Source organism: Neolamprologus multifasciatus, chromosome 9 (assembly GCF_963576455.1).
Source record: "Neolamprologus multifasciatus chromosome 9, fNeoMul1.2, whole genome shotgun sequence".
NCBI classification, from domain to species: Eukaryota; Metazoa; Chordata; class Actinopteri; order Cichliformes; family Cichlidae; genus Neolamprologus; species Neolamprologus multifasciatus.
Window position 1 is genome coordinate 22,536,374 of NC_140447.1, and position 23,085 is coordinate 22,559,458.

At 42.2% G+C, this 23,085-nt stretch overlaps 1 protein-coding gene across 2 annotated transcripts in view; it reads left to right on the forward strand.

The window, feature by feature from the left end:
* Positions 1 to 1,737: 1,737 nt before the first annotated feature.
* Positions 1,738 to 23,085, forward strand: part of LOC146511578 (nuclear receptor-binding protein 2-like) — a 42,844-nt gene continuing 21,496 nt past the window's right edge. The window contains exon 1 of one of the 2 annotated variants that reach the window (XM_085172165.1): positions 1,738 to 2,476. In XM_085172165.1, the coding sequence (XP_085028291.1) occupies positions 2,357 to 2,476 (120 nt within the window). In that variant the 5' untranslated portion in view covers positions 1,738 to 2,356. The remainder of the gene's footprint in view (positions 2,477 to 23,085) is intronic. The other variant, XM_085172166.1, reaches the window with a different exon arrangement.

Genomic DNA, 23,085 nt, shown 5'->3' on the forward strand with positions numbered 1-23,085 from the left:
GCCGATTCTTTAAACAGAAACTTTCCTTCTTATAGATCAAAAGCTTCATTCTCTGTTTTTTAAAATTAGGAAATAAAAGCACAACAAGCTGCGGGAGCTGCTGTGGTTTCTGGTTTTGTTTCATTTGTCTGGGGCTGAGTCCAAATTTAGTTTTGGTTGCTGGTTTAGGTTTAAGCTGTTAAAAAAACAAAAAACAAAACCTGCGTGAAGAAGAGATATAAATTCAAACCGCAATGGGACTTGGCAAAACAAAGCAACATATCACACAAACAACGTGTTTGTTGAATTGAACTGAAGCCACAGGATAAAAACATGTTTCAAATATTTCCACAGTGAGTCTCGCTGACCCTGCTGGGCTTTTCGACCAATCAGAAGGAAGCTGCGTGGATGGGTCATTGGACAGACCCACTGAGCAGAACATCTGTTGCTTGGTAAACAACTACAAAAATGTGCGGTGACAACAAAAGTGAAGCAAAACAATCACCAGCAGACAAAATCTTTTCTTTCTGTCGCTCTGAGATCATTTTGGGGGAGCGCTTGCGTGTCGCTGCCATCGATAATTTCAGCATATAAATGTTACAAAGAATTTGATAATGTTGATTGAAGTGCACTGGCATTTAATTTTTTCTTCTGAAAAACCCCCCAGCCCAGGCTTAAATCAAGAGATGTCAACCAAAACACCAGGAAAAGAATGTGTGTGGCTCAATTTTGAATACAATTTGGTGCCATTTACAATTAAGAAATACAGATAGTTTCTCTCTTTACTCTTAAAGTTAACAAATATGTTTTTAATATTTATCAACCTAAAAAATAAACATTTAGTCTGATTTGATGTTACAATTAAAAAAGTGTTTTTATCTGAAGAGTTTGTAAATATCTGGTTTCAACTGTATATTTGATGATGTTGGCTTGATTGATTGTCAGCACAAAGAGGGAGAGAGAGGAACAAAGAGGGAGAGAGAGGAACAAAGAGGGAGAGAGAGAATGAGGACAGCACAAAGATGGAACAAGAGCAGGTGAGACACACATGTTAGTCAAATGGTTGTTTACCAAAAGTATCACCGTATCATAGGTACTCATGTTTCTCGTATCTAGTGTTTCTTTTTAGGTTTGTTATTTTTCAAATTCTATATTTATTAAGTTATGTAGGCTTGTTTGCACAACAAGGCTAAATAATTATATAAACTTTTCTCAATCTAAATAGTGTACTTTGGTAGAATTAAAAAATAAGTGTGGTGCAGGTCTATGATGATTTTTAGTGCTACTATCATCTAGTTCTGATTCTGGTTCTGTCTTGGTTAAGTCCTCAGTAGTCCTGATTTTGAACTGTTGTAGTCCTGTTTTAATTCCGGATCAGTTCTGGGTCTGGTTGAATTGGGGTTTAGTCCGCGTGTCTTGATACAGCCCTGATTTTGTTCTGCTGCTTAATTAAAAAACTAGTTTAAGGTGTCCTGCATATGTGATATATATTTTTCCCTATTTGAAGTCATTCTTTTTTTGAACAAAACTCAAAACAGAGCCCCCATCCCACATGCATACTATCCTTAGGGCTAAGCCCCGGGTGTATCAAATGTCTGCCTCCGCCTCTGCTCCAAACTGGCTGAAATATCATAGACTCGAGTAACTTTCGTGCATATCGATTCTAGAAGTTTGCTTTGCACCCGGCTACCGGTTTCCATGCTTACATGAATATATAGTGCGCGCATAGCGGCCACTTTACGGTATTTTGCTCCATCTCTTTGCGCGCCGTGCCTGGCAGGAGCCCACAGCTTCAGATCCTGCAATGCCGACAATGACGCGTGTGGGAGATGGTCGACAAAACTGAGTCTCCTCCATAAAGCAGACGACGTCTGCGGTGGGAAATGAGTGCACTGGACTCAGAGGGAATTCTTTGGCTTCGCCGATCGAGCTTCGCTTGATTGTAAATGGACAGATTGGCAGGAGAGCATTTCGCAACCTCTTTTACATGCAGCCTATAGGGCGCATGAAGTCTGGGGATATATTTTCCACCCCGTTTAGTCCGGCCAGACGCTCATTGCATGCACTTGTGTTTGTTTGTTTTTATCTAAGGAGGATGTTGAATTCCTTTTAACTGTCTGGGGATTGCCGGGTTTTTCCTTTAAGACGCACCGGTTTGTTTCTGCAAGATGTTTTGAGCGCCAAGAGGGTTGAGAGAGAGAGAGAGAGAGAGAGAGAGAGACGTTGGCTGGCTGTTGGAGGGGGTTCTTACTGCGCACACAAGCGGCTCGCCTCCTCTACCCCACAACAACAACAAAAACACACAGAGGCGATAGTGAAGGAGCGAGGGAACGCGGAGAAGTGTTGGTGTTGAAATCTGGAAATATACGGCGCTAAAATGACGATGTCCGTCCCGGAGAGGAAGTCAGGATCGGAGGGAAAGGAGGAGGAGAGCGAGGATGAGAGCGAGATCCTGGAGGAGAGCCCCTGCGGCCGCTGGCAGAAACGGAAAGAGCAGGTTGGTCGGTGTGCATGAAGGATACGTGTGAGTGAGCACGTTTCTGCGCACAGCAAAGGATCTGCTCCCCGATCGGGCGGTAAATCAATTGAGCTGATCTCTCTGGCCATGCTGGACCCACCGTGTTATGCAATGTTTGAGCCCGGCCGAGGTAGTATTGCCCAATGCTGTTTGGCACCATCCCAGCAGCATAAATCTCACACAGTGACATATTTGTTGATCAGATTATAATCCACAGAGTCCATTTGAGCGGGTCTGGGTGGCAGGAGGAGTTTCACAGAAAAACTGTAGCCAGATTTCTGCTCCTGTGCAGGATCTGCACAAACATTCAAATCCACATCTGGTTTTATTATTGCACAGCACACTTGCCAATATCGTTGACATGCTTGTTCAATTAGACCCATTGATTAGTCAGTCCAAAGAGAATTACTGGACAAATTAGTTGCATGCTTAAATGTCAATAATTTTCTGGCCTCTTGTTTGTGAGAATCTGTTGCTTTTCTTTTAAATCGAATGTATTTGTGTTTTTGAGCTCTGAGCTATAGTCATCTCTAAATATTACGACTAAGGAAAAATTCTTACAAAGTTTATAAAGAATTCAATGGGCAGTTGTAGCCTCCAAAATCTTTTTTTAATACTTAGTATTATTTTCTGGTATTTGTTCTGTGATATGTCCAAAAGTATCTGCAACAGTGTCCACATAATTGGTGAGACTGGTCCTTTAATTCAGGCTCTGTTTCTGTGCAGTGGTGTGAGAGCTGAATTAAAGGAGCAATCTGACAGATTTGAGTATGCAGACTTTTTCCTGCCCTTTTTTGTGGCCCTTTGTCTGTAAAATGCTGATTTAGTTTATTCCAAAACGAAATGCTGCAACTAAGAGAGTTGTGTGCCAAAAACATGAATGGATTAAAAAAGTGGCTGCAGAGTAATTTTCAGTCAGTTAACCAATCTATGAATTATTACATTTTTAATATAAATTTAACAGTGGTGTCAAATTTAGCGCCTGGGGGCTGGAAATAGCCCGGCAAAGAGTCCAGTCGGAAAATGTGAGAATTGCAAAGGAGGGCAAAAATTCAGGCTTTTAACTGCATTTTCAGACGCGTGGCTAGTGGTTAGTATGACATTAGATAACAGGAAGGTTCCTGTTTTGACAGTTGATGGCACATTTTCTGTGATTTCACAGTAAATGTCTTTTAATTGCAGGAAAAACTCTGGATAATAAGCTGCCTGTGTGATTTTTATAATTACGCATTCATTTCTTAAAGTGTAATCCCAAAGAGGCGTGTTGACAGGTGTTTTACATTTACTGCAACAACTCAGAGGCGTTGTTGAAAGTGCACTTCCTTTTCTTAAAATATCTCATCATTACCTACACATTTTATAACTGGATGGTTTGTAGCTCATTTACACTAAAAGGAAGGGAAACAATTTGCAGGTAATTTTTGTTTTTGTATTATGTGTTATTATACAATCATTTTGATTGGGCTGGTCCTCTTGAGATCAGACTGGGCTGGATATTTGGCCACAGTGTAAAATGAGTTTGACACTTTGATATATGAACCCAGTGACACAGGCCTAGAAACCACCCGGGTGGGTCAAATGTGTATTTTCCTGATTGCTGGAGGTTGCTGCTGGGTTGCAAACACAGAGTCCTCGACTGAAAACGTACTTGCAGTTGCTTTGGTTGCTAGCAGAAGTAAAAGTTGCACCTTTTGAAGTATTTTTGTCACTGTGGTAAAAGCCCAACTTTTACTGTAAATTTCCACTTTGCAGCACTTTTTTTGCAGGTTCATTACTGCTTAAGTAAGTAGTTGGCAAGTGTTTGCAGACGAGTCTGAGCGACCAAAGCAATCACAAGAAGGTTTTTGGTGCTGCAACCTTTGCGACTGATCAGACTGGTTGACCAGCCTCGAGGCCTGTATGAGTGACTCCTCTAAGTGTTCTTTAATGAATGACATTAGTGTCATCATGTGTTCACTATATAACTGCTTCTGTTTAAAAATGTGACATGGGTGAAGGAGGGAGGTGCATAACTGTAACAGCATCGAGAGCAGATTCACAAATCCACGAGTCGTTCTTTAGCAGGAAAACTTTCGCTTAATTTACAGCAAGTTGGACAAGTTGAAGCTTATAACAAATAGTCAGCTGCAACTTTGAACATTGTGAATTTTCATTCATTTTGATCAAACAGGTGCTGATTCTCAGTGTTAAACATGCAGATTTCTTAAATTTATGTTTCTGCGTTTGCTGTTTGAGGCTTTGTGCTGGAAAAATACCAATAAACCCAAAACCATTTAACCCATTTGTCCCACGATGGCTTAAAAGATGATGACAGCTCTTAGCTGCAGTGTTCTTGTCCTTGTGAGCATCAGCACTTCAGCTTCATTAGTAAAAGTAAATAAACCGTTGGCCTCACTCGAAGCGCCCTCTCCCTCATGTGGCCTCTATGTTTGTTCCAGTATGTGTGACATTCTCAGCTCTCTGCATCGGAAACGTGTCCGCACGCACGCCGCGTAAGCCAAACAACCGCCAAGATGCTCAGTCATTATCAGAGAGAAGAAACAGTTCAGCATCGTGAATCTGCGGGTGTCGCCTCTGCTAACGGCTCCAGATAAGACTCAGAATTCAAGTTGAAGGTTATCTCTGGTTCGCACACAGGGTCCTCGGCATGCACAAACCACCTGACCTCGCTGCATTCTCACTACCATCAAGTGTTTTTCATGCTAGAACACACACACACCCTAACCCCACCCTAGTGATTTTCCACCCATTGATTACCCATCTGTGTGTTTTTCTGAGCCACCTCCACTGTCGCTTTTTCATTTGCCCCACACTGAGAGCATCAGTCTCTCATGGCTGGTAGTAGAAACCCACATGAGGATACTTTTCTTATGTAGCTATGCATGCTAATAATGTAATGTATTATATCTTATCAATTGATTTGTTTTAATTGTAGATTACACTATCAATTTCTAATTATTTATTTCTGTTTTATCTCAGAAAAGTGGAAAAATACCAGACTGCATAAAACTCACAGTCTCCACCCACACTCCAGCCTTTGTTTAGTTTCTTTGTGCTACTTTGAACAGAAGAAATTGGATCAACCCCAAGTCTGGGACATAATCTGCTCTGCTGCTGAGTTACACCTTGAATCACCCAGTAAATACAGGACGACAGGCTTACCACTTGAACTCACTGGTGTCCGCACATCTTCTGGTTCAGACAAATTAACACTTGTTGCTGCGGGAAAAAAGAGATGTCGTCACATCCAGTGATGCTATTTGCTCTGCTCCCTGTCACTTCTCTGCTGCTGAGCAGACACACACACAAAGTAACAGCAGCTTTATTAGTTACATTTTGCTAGTACCTGGCTGCACCTCCCTTTTCCTTTCCTTTCAGAGCTGCTGTAATTCTCCATAGCACAGATTCAATATGGATTCAGAGACTTTGGTTCATGTTGGCATGACAGCATCACACAGTTGCTGTAGATTTGTTGGTGGCACATCCGTGACACGAGTCTCCAGTTGCACCACTTCTATTAAATTGAGACCGGTGGCTGTTGAGGCTGTTTGAATGCAGTAAACGAACTGTGATGTGGAGCTTTGTGAAACAGCTTGTTATCCTCCTGGTCATAAAGAGATGGACAGGTAGGCTGTTTTCTTTACCAAGGCAGGATGGTATGATGCTTTAGTGACACTTACAGCAGATTCTGACTCTAATCTGAATGAGAAATCGAGACTCATCAGACCAGGCAACAGTTATTTAAATCCTCAAGCCTGTGTGAATTGTAGCCTCAGTTTCGTGCTCTTAGCTGACAGGAGTGGCACCAAGCATGGTTTCCTCTTGCTGTAAGGTTTTGTCATTCATAGATGTTCTGGCCATTCCCCTCTGACCTCTGACATCAACGAGGCTATTTCACAAAGAGAACTGCTGCTTCCTGGATATTTTCTCTCTTTCAGACCATTCTCTGTAAACCCTAGAGATGGTTGTGTGGGGGAAAATCCCAGCACATCAGCAGCTTCTGAAAACCCAGACAAGCCCACCTGGCATTGACAATCATGCCACGCTCAGAGTCACTAAAATGACCTTTCTTCCTCATCCTGATGCTCAGTTTAAACTTCAGCACTAATGCTTCTGATCTGCTTTTATTTGAAGTCGGTAAGCTAGGGCTTAATCTAGGAATTTTTATTTTTTATTAATTAATCTTTTTTTTGCGTGTCTAGTTCACTCTTATAGCGTTATCTCAAAAGGGACGCTTGAGCAACAAGCAGTTGCTTAAAGTCAGTTTGTCCTTCTTGACCCAACACAGAGTTGTGATATTCCTCTCGGACTCATCGCTGCTGTTGTGTTTGGAAAGCACAAAGTTGTGCGAGCAGAATCAAAACAGCCGTGACGTTTTCCAATGTGGTTCGTTGCTGAAAGTCTTTCCAGGCAGTTTTTTTTTAATATTTCCATTTCTGTGTTTGTGTGAAAGGAAACAAGAATTGTTCCTTGAAGCAGCGCCACAATATGACACGAGAAATCAATCAAACTGACGCCGGTGGCCTTGCTTATTATTGTCTTTGCAGGAACAGTTGAATTAAAATGGGTGGACAATTGTTGCACAGTAGTGCTGAGCTGCAATCCCGCCGCTCTTTATTAACGCGCCTATAAAATCTGCACATCAGCAGCAAAATGATTTACGAGCTCGTGATTTACATTTCTGGTTGCTGCCACGTATCGTCTGATTGAGCCATCTCGAGATTCCCTGAATGGGAACCTTCGAGCTCACGCAGCACATTTAATTCCAGATTTATGTCAGATTTGTCACACGTTTGTTTTACGGATCTTTTTGTGAGGAAACGTGTTGCGTAAAATTTTGGCAATTGCGCGCCGATTGCTCTAAAGCAGTGTGTTTTATCAATGAGGTGAACTTGTCTTAAGCTGATCCAGTGACAGCTGTATGAACATTAATGGGTTCATTTAACATAGTTTTAATGGTCGCAGGTGGAAAATTGAATCTAATATAAAACTAAGCTGTGATATCTGTACAGTAGGAGGCTCATCCACCCCATCACACTGGTTTATCACGGCTCTCCTGTGATCTCTGTTTGATAATGGAGCAGGCCGGTGCCTCAAACCCTCTCCACCGCTCCTCCATAGTGCACCCGGCAGACTCTGTGCTCATTCCAGTAATTGCTCCATCTTCTATTTCCAGGATCTGCCTCCATCTGCAGACTGGTGTTAATTCATGTATGAGTGTTTGCTGATGCTGCTTCTTTTGTTCCCCCTGTTTGAAACTCACATGCATGTGTCAGGTTTGAGGAGCTAGAGGCCTGGGCAGATATGTGGAGCTATGGGTGAGCCAGAGGCAGTTGTTGGATAGAGCACAGCAATGGTTTTTATTACGCCTTTACTTTTTCTACAAAAGTCAAAGATGTCCGGTGTGAGACACCTGATTATTACATCTGTGGCGTAATTATGTGACGATATTCAGGGTTTTTCCCAGAAAAATGTTAAGCAACTTGACACCCCACCCAGATCTTGTCTTGGCTTGGTTGTTTTTACTTGGTTAGTCAACGATTGCTTAAATGAGAGTCACAGTTTTACATCGTGTCAGTTTTGTGATCCACTTCCCTGAAGGTAAGTATACCTGAACATTAGTTAGCTCGTGTTTGCTGTACAGTATGTTCATCATAAATTGTGAAATGTACACAAATGATTGAGAAAAAGACATTTCAGATGTTTGTTCAGGATAGTCAGGTTTCAACACTGAGGGGGATTTAATAACACACCAAGAAAACTAGTTATACTAGTTCTAGGGTTACCAACCTGTGGGATTTGGGCAGACGTATCTGATTATTGTGAGTTGTCCAGTGTCTCAAATCACAGTTTTGGGGAAGAAGTGACGATGCCTTCATCCAACTAATCCCAAATGACCGCTCCTCTGTCAGACATCTGTAAGAATACCACGACAGGGGCAACCTGGACGAGATCGTAGCATCATCGAAGCCATCATCAGTGCAGATAGCGTTCACACTAATTATTAATTTTATGGTTTTTTTTGTCACTGATTAGATTTGGGTCAGGGGTGTCAAATATATGGCTCGGTGGCCAGAATCGGCCTGGCAGAGATTCTAATCCGGTCCACTGGGTGGCTTTGGAAAATGTGAAGAAGGTCATCGATTTTGGACTTTTAACTTTACATTCAATATTTAAATCTTTTCCTGCAGGTAAACCCGAGACCAAAATGACAATAAAGTTCCTGATTTTTTCAGTCTGGGCACTTTTTCTACCTTTTCTGTTATATTACACATTTATTACTTACAAATTAATCCCCAAAAGCTGCACTGATAGTGGTTATGAGAAGCAAAATATGAGCATCATTCCCACACAACACAAATTACAGTGAATTTACACATTAACGTAGCTTGTAGCTAAGAAGGTGGATATCAAGCTAATGTAATTATTAGTGGATGATAAGAGAAAGTTGAGTTATTACTTGAAAGATGTGAGATACGTTAAAAAAGGAAGGAATCTCTGTAAATGTAAGCTCGTATCGTAACCACGTATCTGAAGTTGTGAAGCCCAAGTGCCTGTGTCGCCTTTGCTTTTCTTATCAAGTCCTCTTCACGCTTTGAGGGAGTGTTGCTAGAAATCCAAAGAAAGTGAGTGTGAAGTCTTTAGCAGGAGCATATCCTCATGTTTTGGTTGAAAGTAGTTAAATTTTCATGACAGCATATCATTCGTCAAAAGGTATTGTCATTTAAAACCTTTACCACAGTTATAGATGGAGCCGTGTCAGGACTGCTAAAGAAGAGACTTTTGGAAACACTCACCAAACCTTCAGTTGGATAACTCCGGGGTTATCGTGTGCAGCACAGCGGTTTGTACTAGTACATCACACCTTGCTTGGGTTCAAATCCGCCATCTGGCTGTGGTCTTTCTGTGTGGCGTTTGCATTTTTCCCCAGTGTCTGTGTGGTTTCTCCAGGTACCCCGACTTCCTACCACAGTCCAAAAACAGTTAGCGGGCTTATTTTAAGGTTAGTTAGTGATTCTCAATTGCCCGTAGGTGTAAATGCGAGTGCGAATGGTTGTTTGTCTCTGTCTCTGTGTTAGCCCTGTGATAAACTGGTGATGTGTCCAGGATATTGGATGAATTGGAAAAGCAGGAGAGGATGGATGAATGGATGGACAGAAAATAAACTTCAATCCACAACATCAAATAATCCTTCCCTGATGTCATGTCTTCCTCTGGTGATGGACGCCACCTAGATTCAGCGCTGTATTCGCTTTTTTGGTTACTTCAGGTGTATCTTTTCTCCCAACATCACTGCCTTGGACAGACATTAACGGGTTTTACCTCACTGTCACCCAAGCAAAGAAGAATTTGTTGTCACTTTTCTGCCCTCGTACTATTTAAGCCTCTGTTTCCCAAAACATGCGTGCCTTAGTGGTCATGTGATGTTGGTATGTACAGAGATTATTTCTGGGAGCTAACTGTGAACTTTTTTCAACATTTTCAGCAAAAGCACATTATGTGAATAGCCTCAGGCTCGCTTTGGGCAGGATGCAGACACAACAGGTCGGTTTTGAACAGCTCTGTTTTGACCAACTTAGAAGATTAACCTTTAGCACAGATCACTTCCCCTTCTAAGTCCACGTCAAGCTGTGGATTGCTGCCCGTCCTCGGGGGTCCTCCTATTAACTGACACCTTTAATCAGACATGCAGGCTGGTTTGACAGCTGTCCTCTGAGGAATGACTTCAGCTCGGGTTTCCTCTCACTGGAAATGGAGAGCAGGGGTAGCCGGCTTTTATAAACCTGTTAATAAAGGTACTCTCCTGCTGCTGCTAAAGGGTTAAAGCTTTGCTGTGAAAAGCCATTTACACCCGTCAATTCTTAGAAAAGAAAACTAATGATTGGTTCACATGAGGCCATCAGTTGTTGACTGTTTCATTCATGCTAAGAGAATGGCCTTAAAGAGTGCAGTGCAGGTGTGCATGCCAGTTGGTCTGTTCACCACTTTGAGTCTGACCTAACCTAAATATCTCAGCATAAAGGACAGCAACCACCTTGCAACCATGAAAAAAATGTGGTTTCCTGTTGATTTAACTGAATTTTCCTGAATTTGGTGACCAAATAATTGCAAGTAGTAGTGACAAATAACTGCTCACCTTGAGGCTGAGTCCTCCAGGTGACATTTGGGGTGGGAACCATCGAAATATTACCCATTTAATGTGTTTAAATGCATTAAAAGACCTACAAAACAAGTAACACTTTGTGTTTCACACTTACTACATGTTAAACTAATATATTGTTGTCACATTAATACAGACCATAAGTGGACCAACAGTAGTGTCATCACACAAAGTAAAGCTGCACTGCTGCTGATTAACAGCTGTTCCAGTCTCGCCTCCTTGTGTGGGAATAGAAAGAACCTGCAGCTCTGCCTTCTCTGAACACACGGGCTGATTTATGAATGACTCACTGACGCGCTGTAATTTACCTTTTTATGCGTGATGACATTTGTGTTTTACAGCTGTCTTTGACCCAGTATCCGAGATTGCGGCGGAGACGTGTGCTATTTTTATCTCTGCACTTTGTAGCCGCAAACCTTTACTGCACGTTTCTCAATCGGCGGGGGGTGTTTAAAATCAAATCGCGACTCGATGTTTACCCACAGCGTTAGGTTCATTGGAGCCAGTTGTTTTTGTTTCAGTGGTGCCTGTGAATGACGGAGGCCTGTTCGCACAAAATGTAGCACCTGCACGATGGATTACTCACCGGTAAAAAAGCATGTGGATGAGGAAGCTGGTGCTAATTTGTCCGCCCTCTCATATGCACAGACAGTCATCATCATGTCTGCTGAGTGCAGTCTAGCAGTTAATTAGAGAGTAAGTGTTGTGGCTGTCACTAACTTTTTTATGTCTGTTTTTAAAGATGTCCATCTTCACTGCAGGCAGGCACAGTAACACAGTCTTTGAGGCTGGTCAGCAACCTCTGGCAAGCACAGATAGCTTGTACATGTGTGTTCCCCAATTGGTTGGCGAGTGGTTGCTCGCCGTTGCAAAGAGGTTACGCTGCTGCAGCGAAAAACCTCCTTGTGATTGCTGCGGTCACCTGTAGTTTGCACAAATACTGATCAAAGGGTATTAAAACAGTGAAAATTATGATGCAAAGCAGAAACAGTGAAAGTAAAATTAGCCTCTTTTGAAATGTGGCGATCGCAGCGGTAAGCCTCATCTTTCACTTTGAACTTTGTGCGTTTCTGGTTTGCGTTGCACTTTTTTGAGAAGAGTTGGGGAGTGTTTGCAGACAAGTCGGCGTCTTCCAAGCAAACTATGGGCGATCAAAACAATCACAGGGAATTTTTTTAGTTTTTGTTTGGGGAATACACATTTTTCTGTACTAACTCCAGTCTGGGTCTGTGTTACTGTTGCCTTGTTTAGTTATTTATATTAACTAAAAGGGAGAGAACATTATTTTAATTACATGATCAGCAGGACATAATCAAATGTTTAAAATCAGCAGGTTAAATTGGATCAAAATTGCTTAGATTATTTTTAAGTTTACTATATTTGTCCCAAAACTTTTTTTCCCCCAGAGTCAGACTCTGTAGTTCATCCAGTCATTGCATTTAGTAAACAAACAAACTGAAATTTTATTTTGCGTATATTCATTTTATGTTGCAGTGCAGTAAAAATCTGATAAGGGAAACATGACAGATGTTTACTTTGATTACACAAACATTATATAGGAGTAGGTAATGGATAACGGGTATTAATTTCCATGAACGCATAAATAACTTGAGCTTATTGTATAATATTATACTGCACTATATTTCCCCATAGGCAGCTTGCTCTATTTCGCTCTTTCTTTAAAGATATAACGCATTTTGAGTTCAACTTGGAAAAAAAGGCAGATGTGAAATTCAAAAGTGGGGTCAGAGGTCAAATGTGACGTGATATTTATAATTCCCAAATATCTATATTCTCAATATAAATAATAGGAGTAAGAAACAGATTTAAATACCCCCATATAGTGTGTAATTTTGACTTTCAGATCAATCTGTTGTCCTTGAGGTCAGAGGTCAAATGTGACAGGATGTGACATGTTAAACATGTTAACATGCACACCCCTACAAAGTTTTATCAGAATTCGTTCGTAATTTGTTGAGTTGTTGTGTTTACAGACAGAACGATGGCGCAAGTGCAAACACGTCCAAAAACACGCCCTCCTTGGCGGAGGTAACAACACGCTGATTCGTGTGATGGATACAGAATGGAAAAAACAAAAAGGGAAAATTTGAAAACAAGAGTAAGCCGAGAAACATATTAAGTCCACTTACTGATAACTTTACTACTATAACAAGTCTTTCAGCTGCACTGTACAGACATTAGTAGATCAGGGGTCCCTTCAGATTAAAATGTCCTTAAAATACTTTCCCTCATTTCCAAACACCGCTTCCAGGTATTTTGCACAAATAACCAAATAGAAAAAAGTTTACATTTACATCAAACTCTCAGTTTGTCCGTGAGCTTCACTACTAACACTAAAGATACCTGTAGTTTGCACTGTGATTTGTCCTCTTAAAAAGACTTTACTACTCTGTAGCACTACAGAGCACTATTTTATGATGGGGTCTTGAGATGATTACACTACTCCAGTGATGGAAAGTTACTTGCAGTAACAAAGCCAAGGAAGCACGCAAAGCAGCATTTGGAAGATTTCTGTGCAAGTGTTTTTACAGGGAGGAGGAAAATGTTACGAGCCTGCTTCAAAAATGTGCACATTTACACTTCCTGTGAGAAACACTGAATACAGCCTGGATGTAACGACACCATGTGGATTTTAAACCTTTAGAGAATGATTTATTGCAACCTTTATCCCTTGACCTTCACTCAATTTATTACAGCCACAGTCAGATGAGGCGAGTCGCCTGGCCTTCTTCTCATGGTTGGCATTTGTGCTTAAAGAGGCTCCTGCTTTTAGGGTCTCAGACATTAAAACGTGACTTTCTGTCTTGATGTAGAAAAATGCTGTGTAGCTGTGCTGAAAATGTCAGATCTGGACAGTTATGAATTAAAAACACACAACAAATTACAAATTAGTTCCAGAGAAGTTTTAAATGAGGCATTTTTGTGCTCATTTCCAGCTTTGCTAGAGTAGCTTTGCATGATTTTTCTTATGCTGGGCCTCAGTGCGTGCACTGTTCTCATTTTCAGTTTACTTCCTTTTGGCTGCCCCTCGCAAAGGCAAGGTTTGAACATCAGCTTGAGTACTTCTACGTAGCCTGACCTCATTTTGTGAAACTCTAACCATAAGTAAGCACGTTTTTAAATCACTGTAGTCAGAACCACTGGAAACCTAAGAGAGGGTGCACTACATAATCGAGAATGTCAGATCTCTGCCGCTGGTTTTGTGAGAAGTGTCCCAGGAGTCCAGAAACACTGTTTTCTTAAAACATTTTCAGGTTACAGTTTGCGAATCATGGGGTCATGTGATCCCGGGGATTCCTGTGACCTGGCTTTTGAAACACGAGCCAGTGAGGCCTCTCGGGGTCACTGGGTCTCCGGGGATAGGCGGAGAGGTCGTTGTCAGCGTTTTCCACTTCAGCTGTGTGAAACGGAGCTGCTCGGATGAGGAAAGCTGGCATGAAAAGGACTCTTCGAGGAATACCCGTCATGTCCCCTGGCTTCCACTGAGCTGTCAAAGCAGTTCAGCGTCACATGACATCCATACCTCTGAGGAGCGCTTTCTACCTCCTCGAGCACGCTCTGTACACAGTCGGCGAGATCTTTGAAACATGTGTGTAAAAGTCAAACAGGCTTTCTTGCATTGATGGATTCAAAAGAGGAGAGCTTTTTGGCGTTTATCACTCAGAAACAGAAAGTCTCAACAGTTAGTTCCATTTGGATTTGCATAATTCGTACGGTGGCACGGTGGTTAGCACTGTTGCCGCACAGCAAGAAGGTCCTGAGTTCAACTCCACCATCAGGCCGGGGTCTTTCTGTGTGGAGCTTGCATGTTCTCTCCCGTGTTTGCCGGGTACTCTGGCTTCCTCCCACCGTCCAAAGACATGCAGCTTGTGGGGATAGGTTAATTGGCTAATCCAAATTCCCACTAGGTGTGAATGTGAGTGCGAATGGTTGTCTGTCCCTGTGTGTTGGCCCTGCGACAGACTGGCGAACTGTCCAGGGTGTACCCCGCCTCTCACCCTATGACAGCTGGGATAGGCTCCAGCGCCCCCTGTGACCCTGAAAATGGATAAGCAGAAGCGAATGGATGGATAATTCGTACTGCATAATGCCGTCATTATTCAGCTCTCTTTTTTCCCCTTTTTTAATAAGAGACCGCTCAAGTCAGCTTTTCCGTCTTTTCCTCCTTTCGCAGGCTGGAGGACAAATCTCCATAAAGCTTCGAAAGCTGAGCTTTCTTTGTCTAAATCTTTTCATAGTGCTCGGTAAATTGGCCAAATGGAGGCACTCTGACTTCACAAAGACATGAGTAAAGCATTTAACTAAATTTACTTGTTCTGGGTTTCAATCCTTCAGTCTTGCAGAGCATTTCTCCACACCGACCATTGCACAGAAAGAAAAGCTTGCAGCGAAGTGCCATCTTTCAAAGTTGCAGCTTATGTTCTCAAACACAGCCAAGAAATCTGCTTTCTCCATCTGAAATCTGCCTGCGCTTAGCCAGCTTTCTATAATCCCTCCACCCAGTTTAAGATAATAGACACAGCAGTCCGACAGTGACTGGGATTTGACTTGTCAAGATCAGTTTACTGGTCACACACAGTATATAGTGTCCTCTGTAGCTGTAAAGAATGAGGAAATACGTCAGGTTGCGGTGTTGGGATGATCTCATCTCATCTTAAAGTTTGCAAAGTCATTACACAAAGTCTGCATCACAATCAGGGGCATAAACATGATAGTGTGTTCACGCGTGTATGTGTGTAACCTTTTCTTTTGGAAATGCGCCTCTTGTGAGTCTTAAATTGAGTGGAACATTACATTGCTCGAGGACTCTGTTAGCGCACGGAGTAATGCAGAGGTATCCACCCCTCAGATGATTTCCACACCGCTTATTTTTGCTGTCCTTTTTTTTTTAAACTAAGGCTTTTATTTAGAGCCATTTTCCACTGTTTATTTTAATAACACTTAATGTCAGCTTGAATAAATGTCATTCGAATAAATAAACGTAATCCACATCTACTTAGAACAAATGTGTATTGAGACCAAATAGTTGTTTTTTGCAAAGTATGAAAAGTCCCACAAAGTCATGACGAATTTATCCTTTTCTCGAGATTGCATCACTACTCCTGGTGTGTAGATGATGACACAGACATGGAAAATTAAAAGTCCTAGGGGAAATTGGCCATAGAGACAAAAACAATGTTGTTGCTGAGATCGGGCGTATTAGCACCGGAGTCTGTTGGGATTTGAGAAACTTGAGTTTTCTATAATTTTTATGGATAGGATTTCTAGGCGCAGCCAAGTGGCGGAGGGCTTTCACTTGGTGGCCTCAGAATCTCATCTCTGCTTTTTGCGGATGATGTGGTTTTGTTGGCTTCATCGGGTGAAGGCCTCCAGCTCGCACTGGAACAGTTCACAGCCTAGTGTGAAGCAGCGGGAATGAGGATCAGCACCTCCAAATCTGAGGCCATGGTTCTCAGCCGGAAAAGGGTGGAGTGCCCACTCTGGGTCGGGGATGAGTTCCTGCCCCAAGTGGAGGAGTTCAAATATCTCGGGGTCTTGTTCGCGAGTGATGGGAGAAAGGAGCCGGAGATCAACAAACGGATTGGGGCTGTTATAAAGAGATTATATCTCTCGGCTGGCCTGGGAACGCCTTGGTGTTCCCCTGGATAAGCTGGAGGAGGTGGCTGGGGAGAGGGAGGTCTGGGCCTCTCTGCTTAGGCTGCTACCCCCCCGACCCGGCCTCGGATAAAGCGGATGAAGATGGATGGATGGATGGAGTTTTTCAAGTACAGATTTCGATGTTGGGAGGTTGTTAGCTCACTTGTTAGCGCAATCGGCTAAAAAGCTGATGAACACGCGCCGTGTCACAGTGTCCGTCAACTTCTCGGACTGCAACACTGGCTGCTCCTCCGAAAGTGTTTGCGAAATGATCACCGAACGAGTCATCACCAAAATGACGCTCAAGGTCAAGGTCTAGTTGGTTGTTTAGGGGCTGTAACCTGTGACGAACTGCGATGAATCATGAGTGGATGAGCTGCTGTGACTCTGACATTCTGTTTTTTTCTAAAGAAATTTCAGGCTGTTAATCATCTGTTTTGTAAATGGATGATTCGTGAAGTGTGAACATTCTCTGAAAGTGATTTTTCAGTATGAAGGGGAACATTCGGAAGCATTTTCTTTGTTATTATGTCATAGTTTTCCTGTTCCACCACGGTGGAGATAACACGGGGCTGTTTGTTGAGCTGAACAGCAGTGCAGTAACTTTGTTGTGATTCAGTTGAAAAAGAAGCTGCCACCACTTTAATCATATAAAATAGTTATGTTTACTGTAGTGTGTCCACCCTTGCTGCTCTGTAATTAGCAGCTTGCAGAAGTAGCCTTTGCTTCATTTAAACAGTTTAAAAGCCAAGCAGCCCTCATGGCTAAAGGCATGTGGGCATGCTGCTGCAGCAAGTCCTAAAGCAAAGCTCAGAAGTTTCTTTTCTTGCATGTTTTTGTTCTTCTCAACACACAGGCTGTGTCTTTGTGCACAGCTTAAATAATTTTATAGAGCTTTTATATCACCTAAATGTCTGTGCGAAAGTGGCCGTTCATAATGCGCATAAAACACGATACATGGTGGAATTTTAATCGACACTTTGAGAGCTTTCTAAGTATAGCCTTATGGTTTTATAATGCACTCACATACAGTGTTATAATAACAGCATAAGAGTTTATTTCCTGCTATGTCCTGTAATGTGAATCCTTTAATAGATGTTTAGTCTTCCTGCTGCTTGCAGTCTGATTGCCATAGTGGATCCTTTAGTACAAAGCAAAGAGCCTGTAAAGACATTAAAGACTCCTGCAGTCTGGTTGAAATTGCTTGTTTTTTTCACCCTCCCTTTGCTCTAAGGCAAAGGCCAAGCTTCTCACCTCCTCGCAGCTGGCCCAGTGCTGTATGTGGCTTTGATCAGTGAACATGCGCATGTGCATAAACCCTCCTGATGCTCCGAGGTTACCGAAATCCTCTATGAACAGGGTTTAAATCGACAGTAAAGCACATAAGGTTTTATATGCATTTGCTTTTACGACTTTAAATGACGCTCTCTTCACCGTGTTGACCAGCTAGTATGAAAACTCTGTTTACTCAGGTTTCATTCCTCCTGCATTTCAAAGCTAGCAGCTCACATCATGACCTTTGGAATCAAATATGCATATCCTTTTATGTGTGCCAAATGTGCACAGAATAAAGGACATGCACCGAGGCTTGTGCAGAAACACAAAATCTGCAAGATTGTCATGATGAAATGGGAAGGATGATTTCAGAAATCTCGCAGCCTAGAGAAAGAAACGGCTTTGAAGTTTGGAGCGGCAGTGACTACTTCTGGGTGAACAGGCTGTGGCTGGACTGGGTTCATGTGGAGAACAGTATTAGCGAGTGGTTGCTAATTAATTTATATGACATAAAGGTGCAGCTGTGCATTTAAATCCAATATGATGGCTTTTTGGACACCGTAGATGCGATGAGATCAAAAGCTGCACCTCGAGATCATCTTCTCATTCATCTCCGTGGTTCTTGTTCAGCTGCTGTCTCCTGAGAAATCTCATGGTAGTGTCGTATAACTCTTTCACCTTTTACTCATGACTTTGCAATGGATTCTGGATCTCAAAACCGGGATCTTTTAACTCGATTTTCATTTTTAGGCAGTGGATGAAGTTGCAGGGAGCCAAATTTTACAACTAGCCAAGGTGTTGAAGGAAGATTATGTTGGTGTGTCCGAACAGCATCTGTCGAAAACACAAACCTTGCTCTGTTTTCGAGGGAGTGATCTAAAAATAGCTGTCTGAGCATGCCAACAAGGCTGCTTTTCAACACGAAGTTGTCCATATTTCGACTCGGATATTAGTTTTTTGTGTTTATGGACCAGTTCCTGGAATATTTTTTATTGATGGCACCTCGCATATGGTGTGATGTTTTCCAGCTGCCGTGTCTTTTCTAAATGGCAAAATTTAGCAGTGATTTTATTTTTCAGCACAAATAATTGACTTGTCGATCGCCCGTGTATTTATTTCTGTCTTCATTTGTTACTCCTGTTGTGATCACTTCATTTAATCAGTAACAGGGTCTCTGCAGAAAAACTGGAATCATTTTTATGCTTGCTTACACTCTCAGCCCTGATAATAACCCATCAATCAGTGCAAGCTAATTTAGTCATCTTGATGCCCTTCATTCAAATTAAATGAAAAGAAAAGCAAACAAAATCTGGCTAATACGCAGGTTCACTCCAGAGATATCGATTGGGATCTCCTCCTCTTCTTCAGCTAAAATAACAGCTTCCTCGAGGTTGTGGAAGATCAGGTTACCACAACCTCAGCTGCTGTTTGTCCCTGTTTGGCAGACCAAAGCTAATTTGCATGCATAATTTGTGTGTGTGTGTGTTTTGTTGTTTACGCAGCGCTCAGAGGGGGTGAAAGTAAAGCAGGTCAGTGTGAGGCAAGAGCTGCAGTTGGATTAAAAAAGCATCCCAGCGACTGTCAATCAGGGAGACACCTGATAAATTAAATATGGAGGCAGTAAATGAGTAACTGAGGACACACAAGTTTACTGTAGGAGCGAAGGAATCTTTTGACACTGCGTTTATGATAGCTGTTCTCTGTTTGGGCCAGGGGTTATTTTAGGAGCGAGCGGAAGTTCATGTCTCATTTATTTTAGGAGCGAGGAAGTTCGTGTCCCATCGATATAACTTTTAGTCAGCAGAAAAGCAGCGCGTGCAGTGGGTAGGAGGAAGTAATCCACCCTGGGTAGATCAAAGAAATGTATACATTTTTGAAGTTATTTCAAACAGCCCTCCTGTTACTGCTTTTGGTGTTTTGGTTTCCGGTTAAGGCTCGGATTAAGATAGTTTGCTGGCCTATACAGAGGGATATTTTATTTGATTATTTTTATTGAATGAGTTGCATTTAAATGTACATTTTAAATTAAATATTTATACATCCACCTTCAGATTCACTAAATTCTAGATAAGCTTTTTATTCGTAGGAAACTTTAACGCACCCAGTTACTGTGCATTCAATGCAGAAGGATATGTCAAAAATAAAAATCAGTGCCCACAGAGAAAAGTTAAATCTAGCTTTGCATCATGAATTTCCCTTTTGCTTTGTTTGTGTTTTTTGTTTAACTTTATTATAAGGAATAAAGAGACTGGCTGAAAAAGGGTATTATAATTTTGATGGCCCCATACTGGGTCACTTTTATAGTTCACTTACTGGACAGATTTAACCTTGAATATTTGCACTGGCACACTGTGAGTCTGGCTCCTTCACTTCCTCCTCAGGTCCATCCTGTTTAGGGCGAATCTGCGGTGTGCAGTGACATTTTGGCCAAATGACCACTTACCAGCTGAAAATGCCAAAAGTAGCTCAGATTATGTGCGAATGAGTCTGCTTTCTGGAAAAACAATGGCTAATTGCTTTGATGCCTGATAAAACCTTCTTTCCAGTTTGGGTAAGGAAGTCGTCACCACTGCAAAAGCAGCTCGTGCGTGGCTGTTCTCAGTGTGAACAGCTTACTACTGCTTGTCCTATAGCCCTATAGTGATGACAGCGCACATTGCAGTTGTTGATGCCTTGTGCAGGAACTGCGGACGGGTAGGTGAGGGTTAGATAAACATGCGCTAACCCTCACCCAGTGGTCCTTTCACAGACACTGCTATTGAGCTGTGCAATGTTTTGTAACAGGCCGTGCATGTGTGCCAACAAGCTTTTGTTTGAACACGTGCTGAAAAGCCAGCTCAGGTTGACTCTCACTTTCTCAGTTTAATCCCCCTGGATGATAGAAGCCACATGATAAACACAACTCTCTCTCTACTCTCTCTGGTAGATTCAAGTCTACCTCGCCTTAGCCTTGCTCCTTTTCTCCACATGGGGCTTTCTTAACAAGCTCAACATCACCCACTTGACTAATTGAGGCCCGTAAACTCAGCGGTAGCTGCGAGACAGAAACTTTTGCTTAAATGAATCCTTGCGTTCCTCTTAAGTGGTTTCTTCTGCCTGACGGTGTTGGGTGTGTTACGAGCTAACGTCTAAACCAACATGTGTGAGCACGCTGCTTCTGTGCTCAATCCATGGTTGTAACTGTTGCTGGTTGGCTACTCTGGCAAGTACTCAGTAAGCCTTTGCGCTGCTTGCCAGTGCTTGTCGGCATTTATCTTGAGTCACCCCTTTGGCCCGCTGGAAAGCCACACTGCAGTAACCCCTGGAGATGCTGCTGGAGATGTAGAGGAAGGGGGTGTGAGGTAGCGGTCGGTGAAGCTCACTTTACGTGTTGCTGTTCCGCTGGTAGAAGTGTGCGCGGATTTACGAGCATGAGTTGTGTAATCCAGTGGGCAGAAATTAGCTTGCTTTATGGAGAACTTTAGTACTAGGGCAGACTCAGCCAGACCCTGTTAAGCTTCTCCAGAGTCAACTGCAGATGGTTTTAAAGAAACAGGAAAGGGGCCAGTTTCAAGCTGCTGCGAAGACCCCACAGACCCACAGACCCACACACACACACACACACACACACACACACACACACACACACACACACACACACACACACACACAAATACTCTTTAGCAACAGAGTTAGGAAAAAGGAGCAACTGCAAAACAATCGGTCCTTGTTTTGTAAAGCTTCTTCTGTCGTTATCAGTCTTTCTTAGGTGCCAAAACAATCTGGATGTGTGAGCAAGTGATGTTGTGTTTGAAACAAGGTGCCTGTATTGTCAATACTGCGGTCTTTTCTGGACGCCCAAGAGTCCGCTGTAGTCCAAAACTTGCAAACCTCCATCGACGTCGATTTGTATTTCTGTGCAGCTGCAGCTCAATTTAAACGTGCACTTCCAAAGCACAGATTTCCTCACCTTCTAAATGTAATTGAAACGGATTAAAATGCATCGAGATACCCGTGAACTAACTTAGTTTTTTTTAAAAAAAAAAAAACATCATATGGCTTTGAATCCTTGGCATTTCCCTCATGCAAAGTCAGCTGCAGCACAAACACTGCTGGAAAATGTCCTCAGGCCATTTATTTAAAGAGAAGCAGAATGAAGGCATGCAGAAGCATATTCCACGAAAGTTTGAGTCGTAGTTTCTTCAGTTGTCTTGCAGTTAGCAGCTAAAGAGCAGCTATGTTGTGAGCTGGAGGAGACCAAAACAGAACTTAAAGAGGAATTTAAATGTTACCCTTTAAATGGTTGTTATCATTCCCATAGGAGTCAGTAATAGGGCCACCCCGACCTACTCCCACCTACCCCCACCTAAGTAGGCTTACTAGGCCTAATCATGCTGCTCTGTGTCTTCTTTTGGTACTTTGATTAATTGATTTTTTTAACTGTATTAATGTTTTAAAGTACCAAAAAATGATATTTAAATGTGTCTGAAATGTAGTAGCCTAAAAAGTATAAAGTGTCATAACATGGAAACTTTACTCAGTATTTAAGTAAATGCAGTTAGATATCACCAGAGATTGCAGACTTATGGAAAGTATTTAGACACTCCTCTGCCTGCAAGAGCGGCCTTAATAGTTTACCATTTTCTCCATGGGAAAACCAGGAGTTTGTTTTTGTTTGCGAGGCCGCACACTGTGGTCAGGCCAAGAGTGTAAAGAGCCTCTTCCTGTTCAGAACGGACACTGGAAAATCGACTTTATTCAGAGGCTTATGTTTATGGATAAAAAAAGCAATTCTAGCTGATGGAAGAGTTGGGAGATGTATTGACATGAAAAGCGAGCGTGCCAAGCAGTTGTAACAGCCATCTATCAGCCCCTGGGAGAAAACGGAGAACAGAGGAGCGGCTGATGATTCGCACAGATTCACACAATTATGACTCAGCATGAGCGTGTACCTCTGCAGGCGCCGTGAAATTACAGAATGAGGCTTTTACTGATAGTTTATGCAAAGATGTTGGTCTGCAGGAATTTTCCTGCCTCTGCGAAACCGCTTGTTGTTGCTGCTACAGCACTGATAACAACAACTTATTTGAGTGAATACAGTAATTTAAAGAAACCAGAAGAATGCTTCAGGATCTGTACGAATCTATAAGATTCATCTACAGCTCTTATTCAGCGAACAAATAAACTTTCTTGAGCACCCACTTTAAAAAAAAGTTTTTGTTATGAGAAATACAGACGTTTTGGCCACAGTATTCCCAGGAGTGACATCCCAGGAAATTCACCCCAAGCTTAGACCATGCAGTGATCACAGAAACTGCCAAGAGCTATATCACAGACTCTACAGGCCTCAGCATGTTAAATGTTAAAGGTTATGACAGTACAGTTTAAAAAACTGAACAAGTATGGCTTGTTTGGAAGGGCTTTGTCTTTTCTAAAAAGAACTGCTTAGGTTTGCAAAGTTTTATCTGAACAAACCACAAGACTTCTGCAACAATGTCCTTTGGACACATGAGAC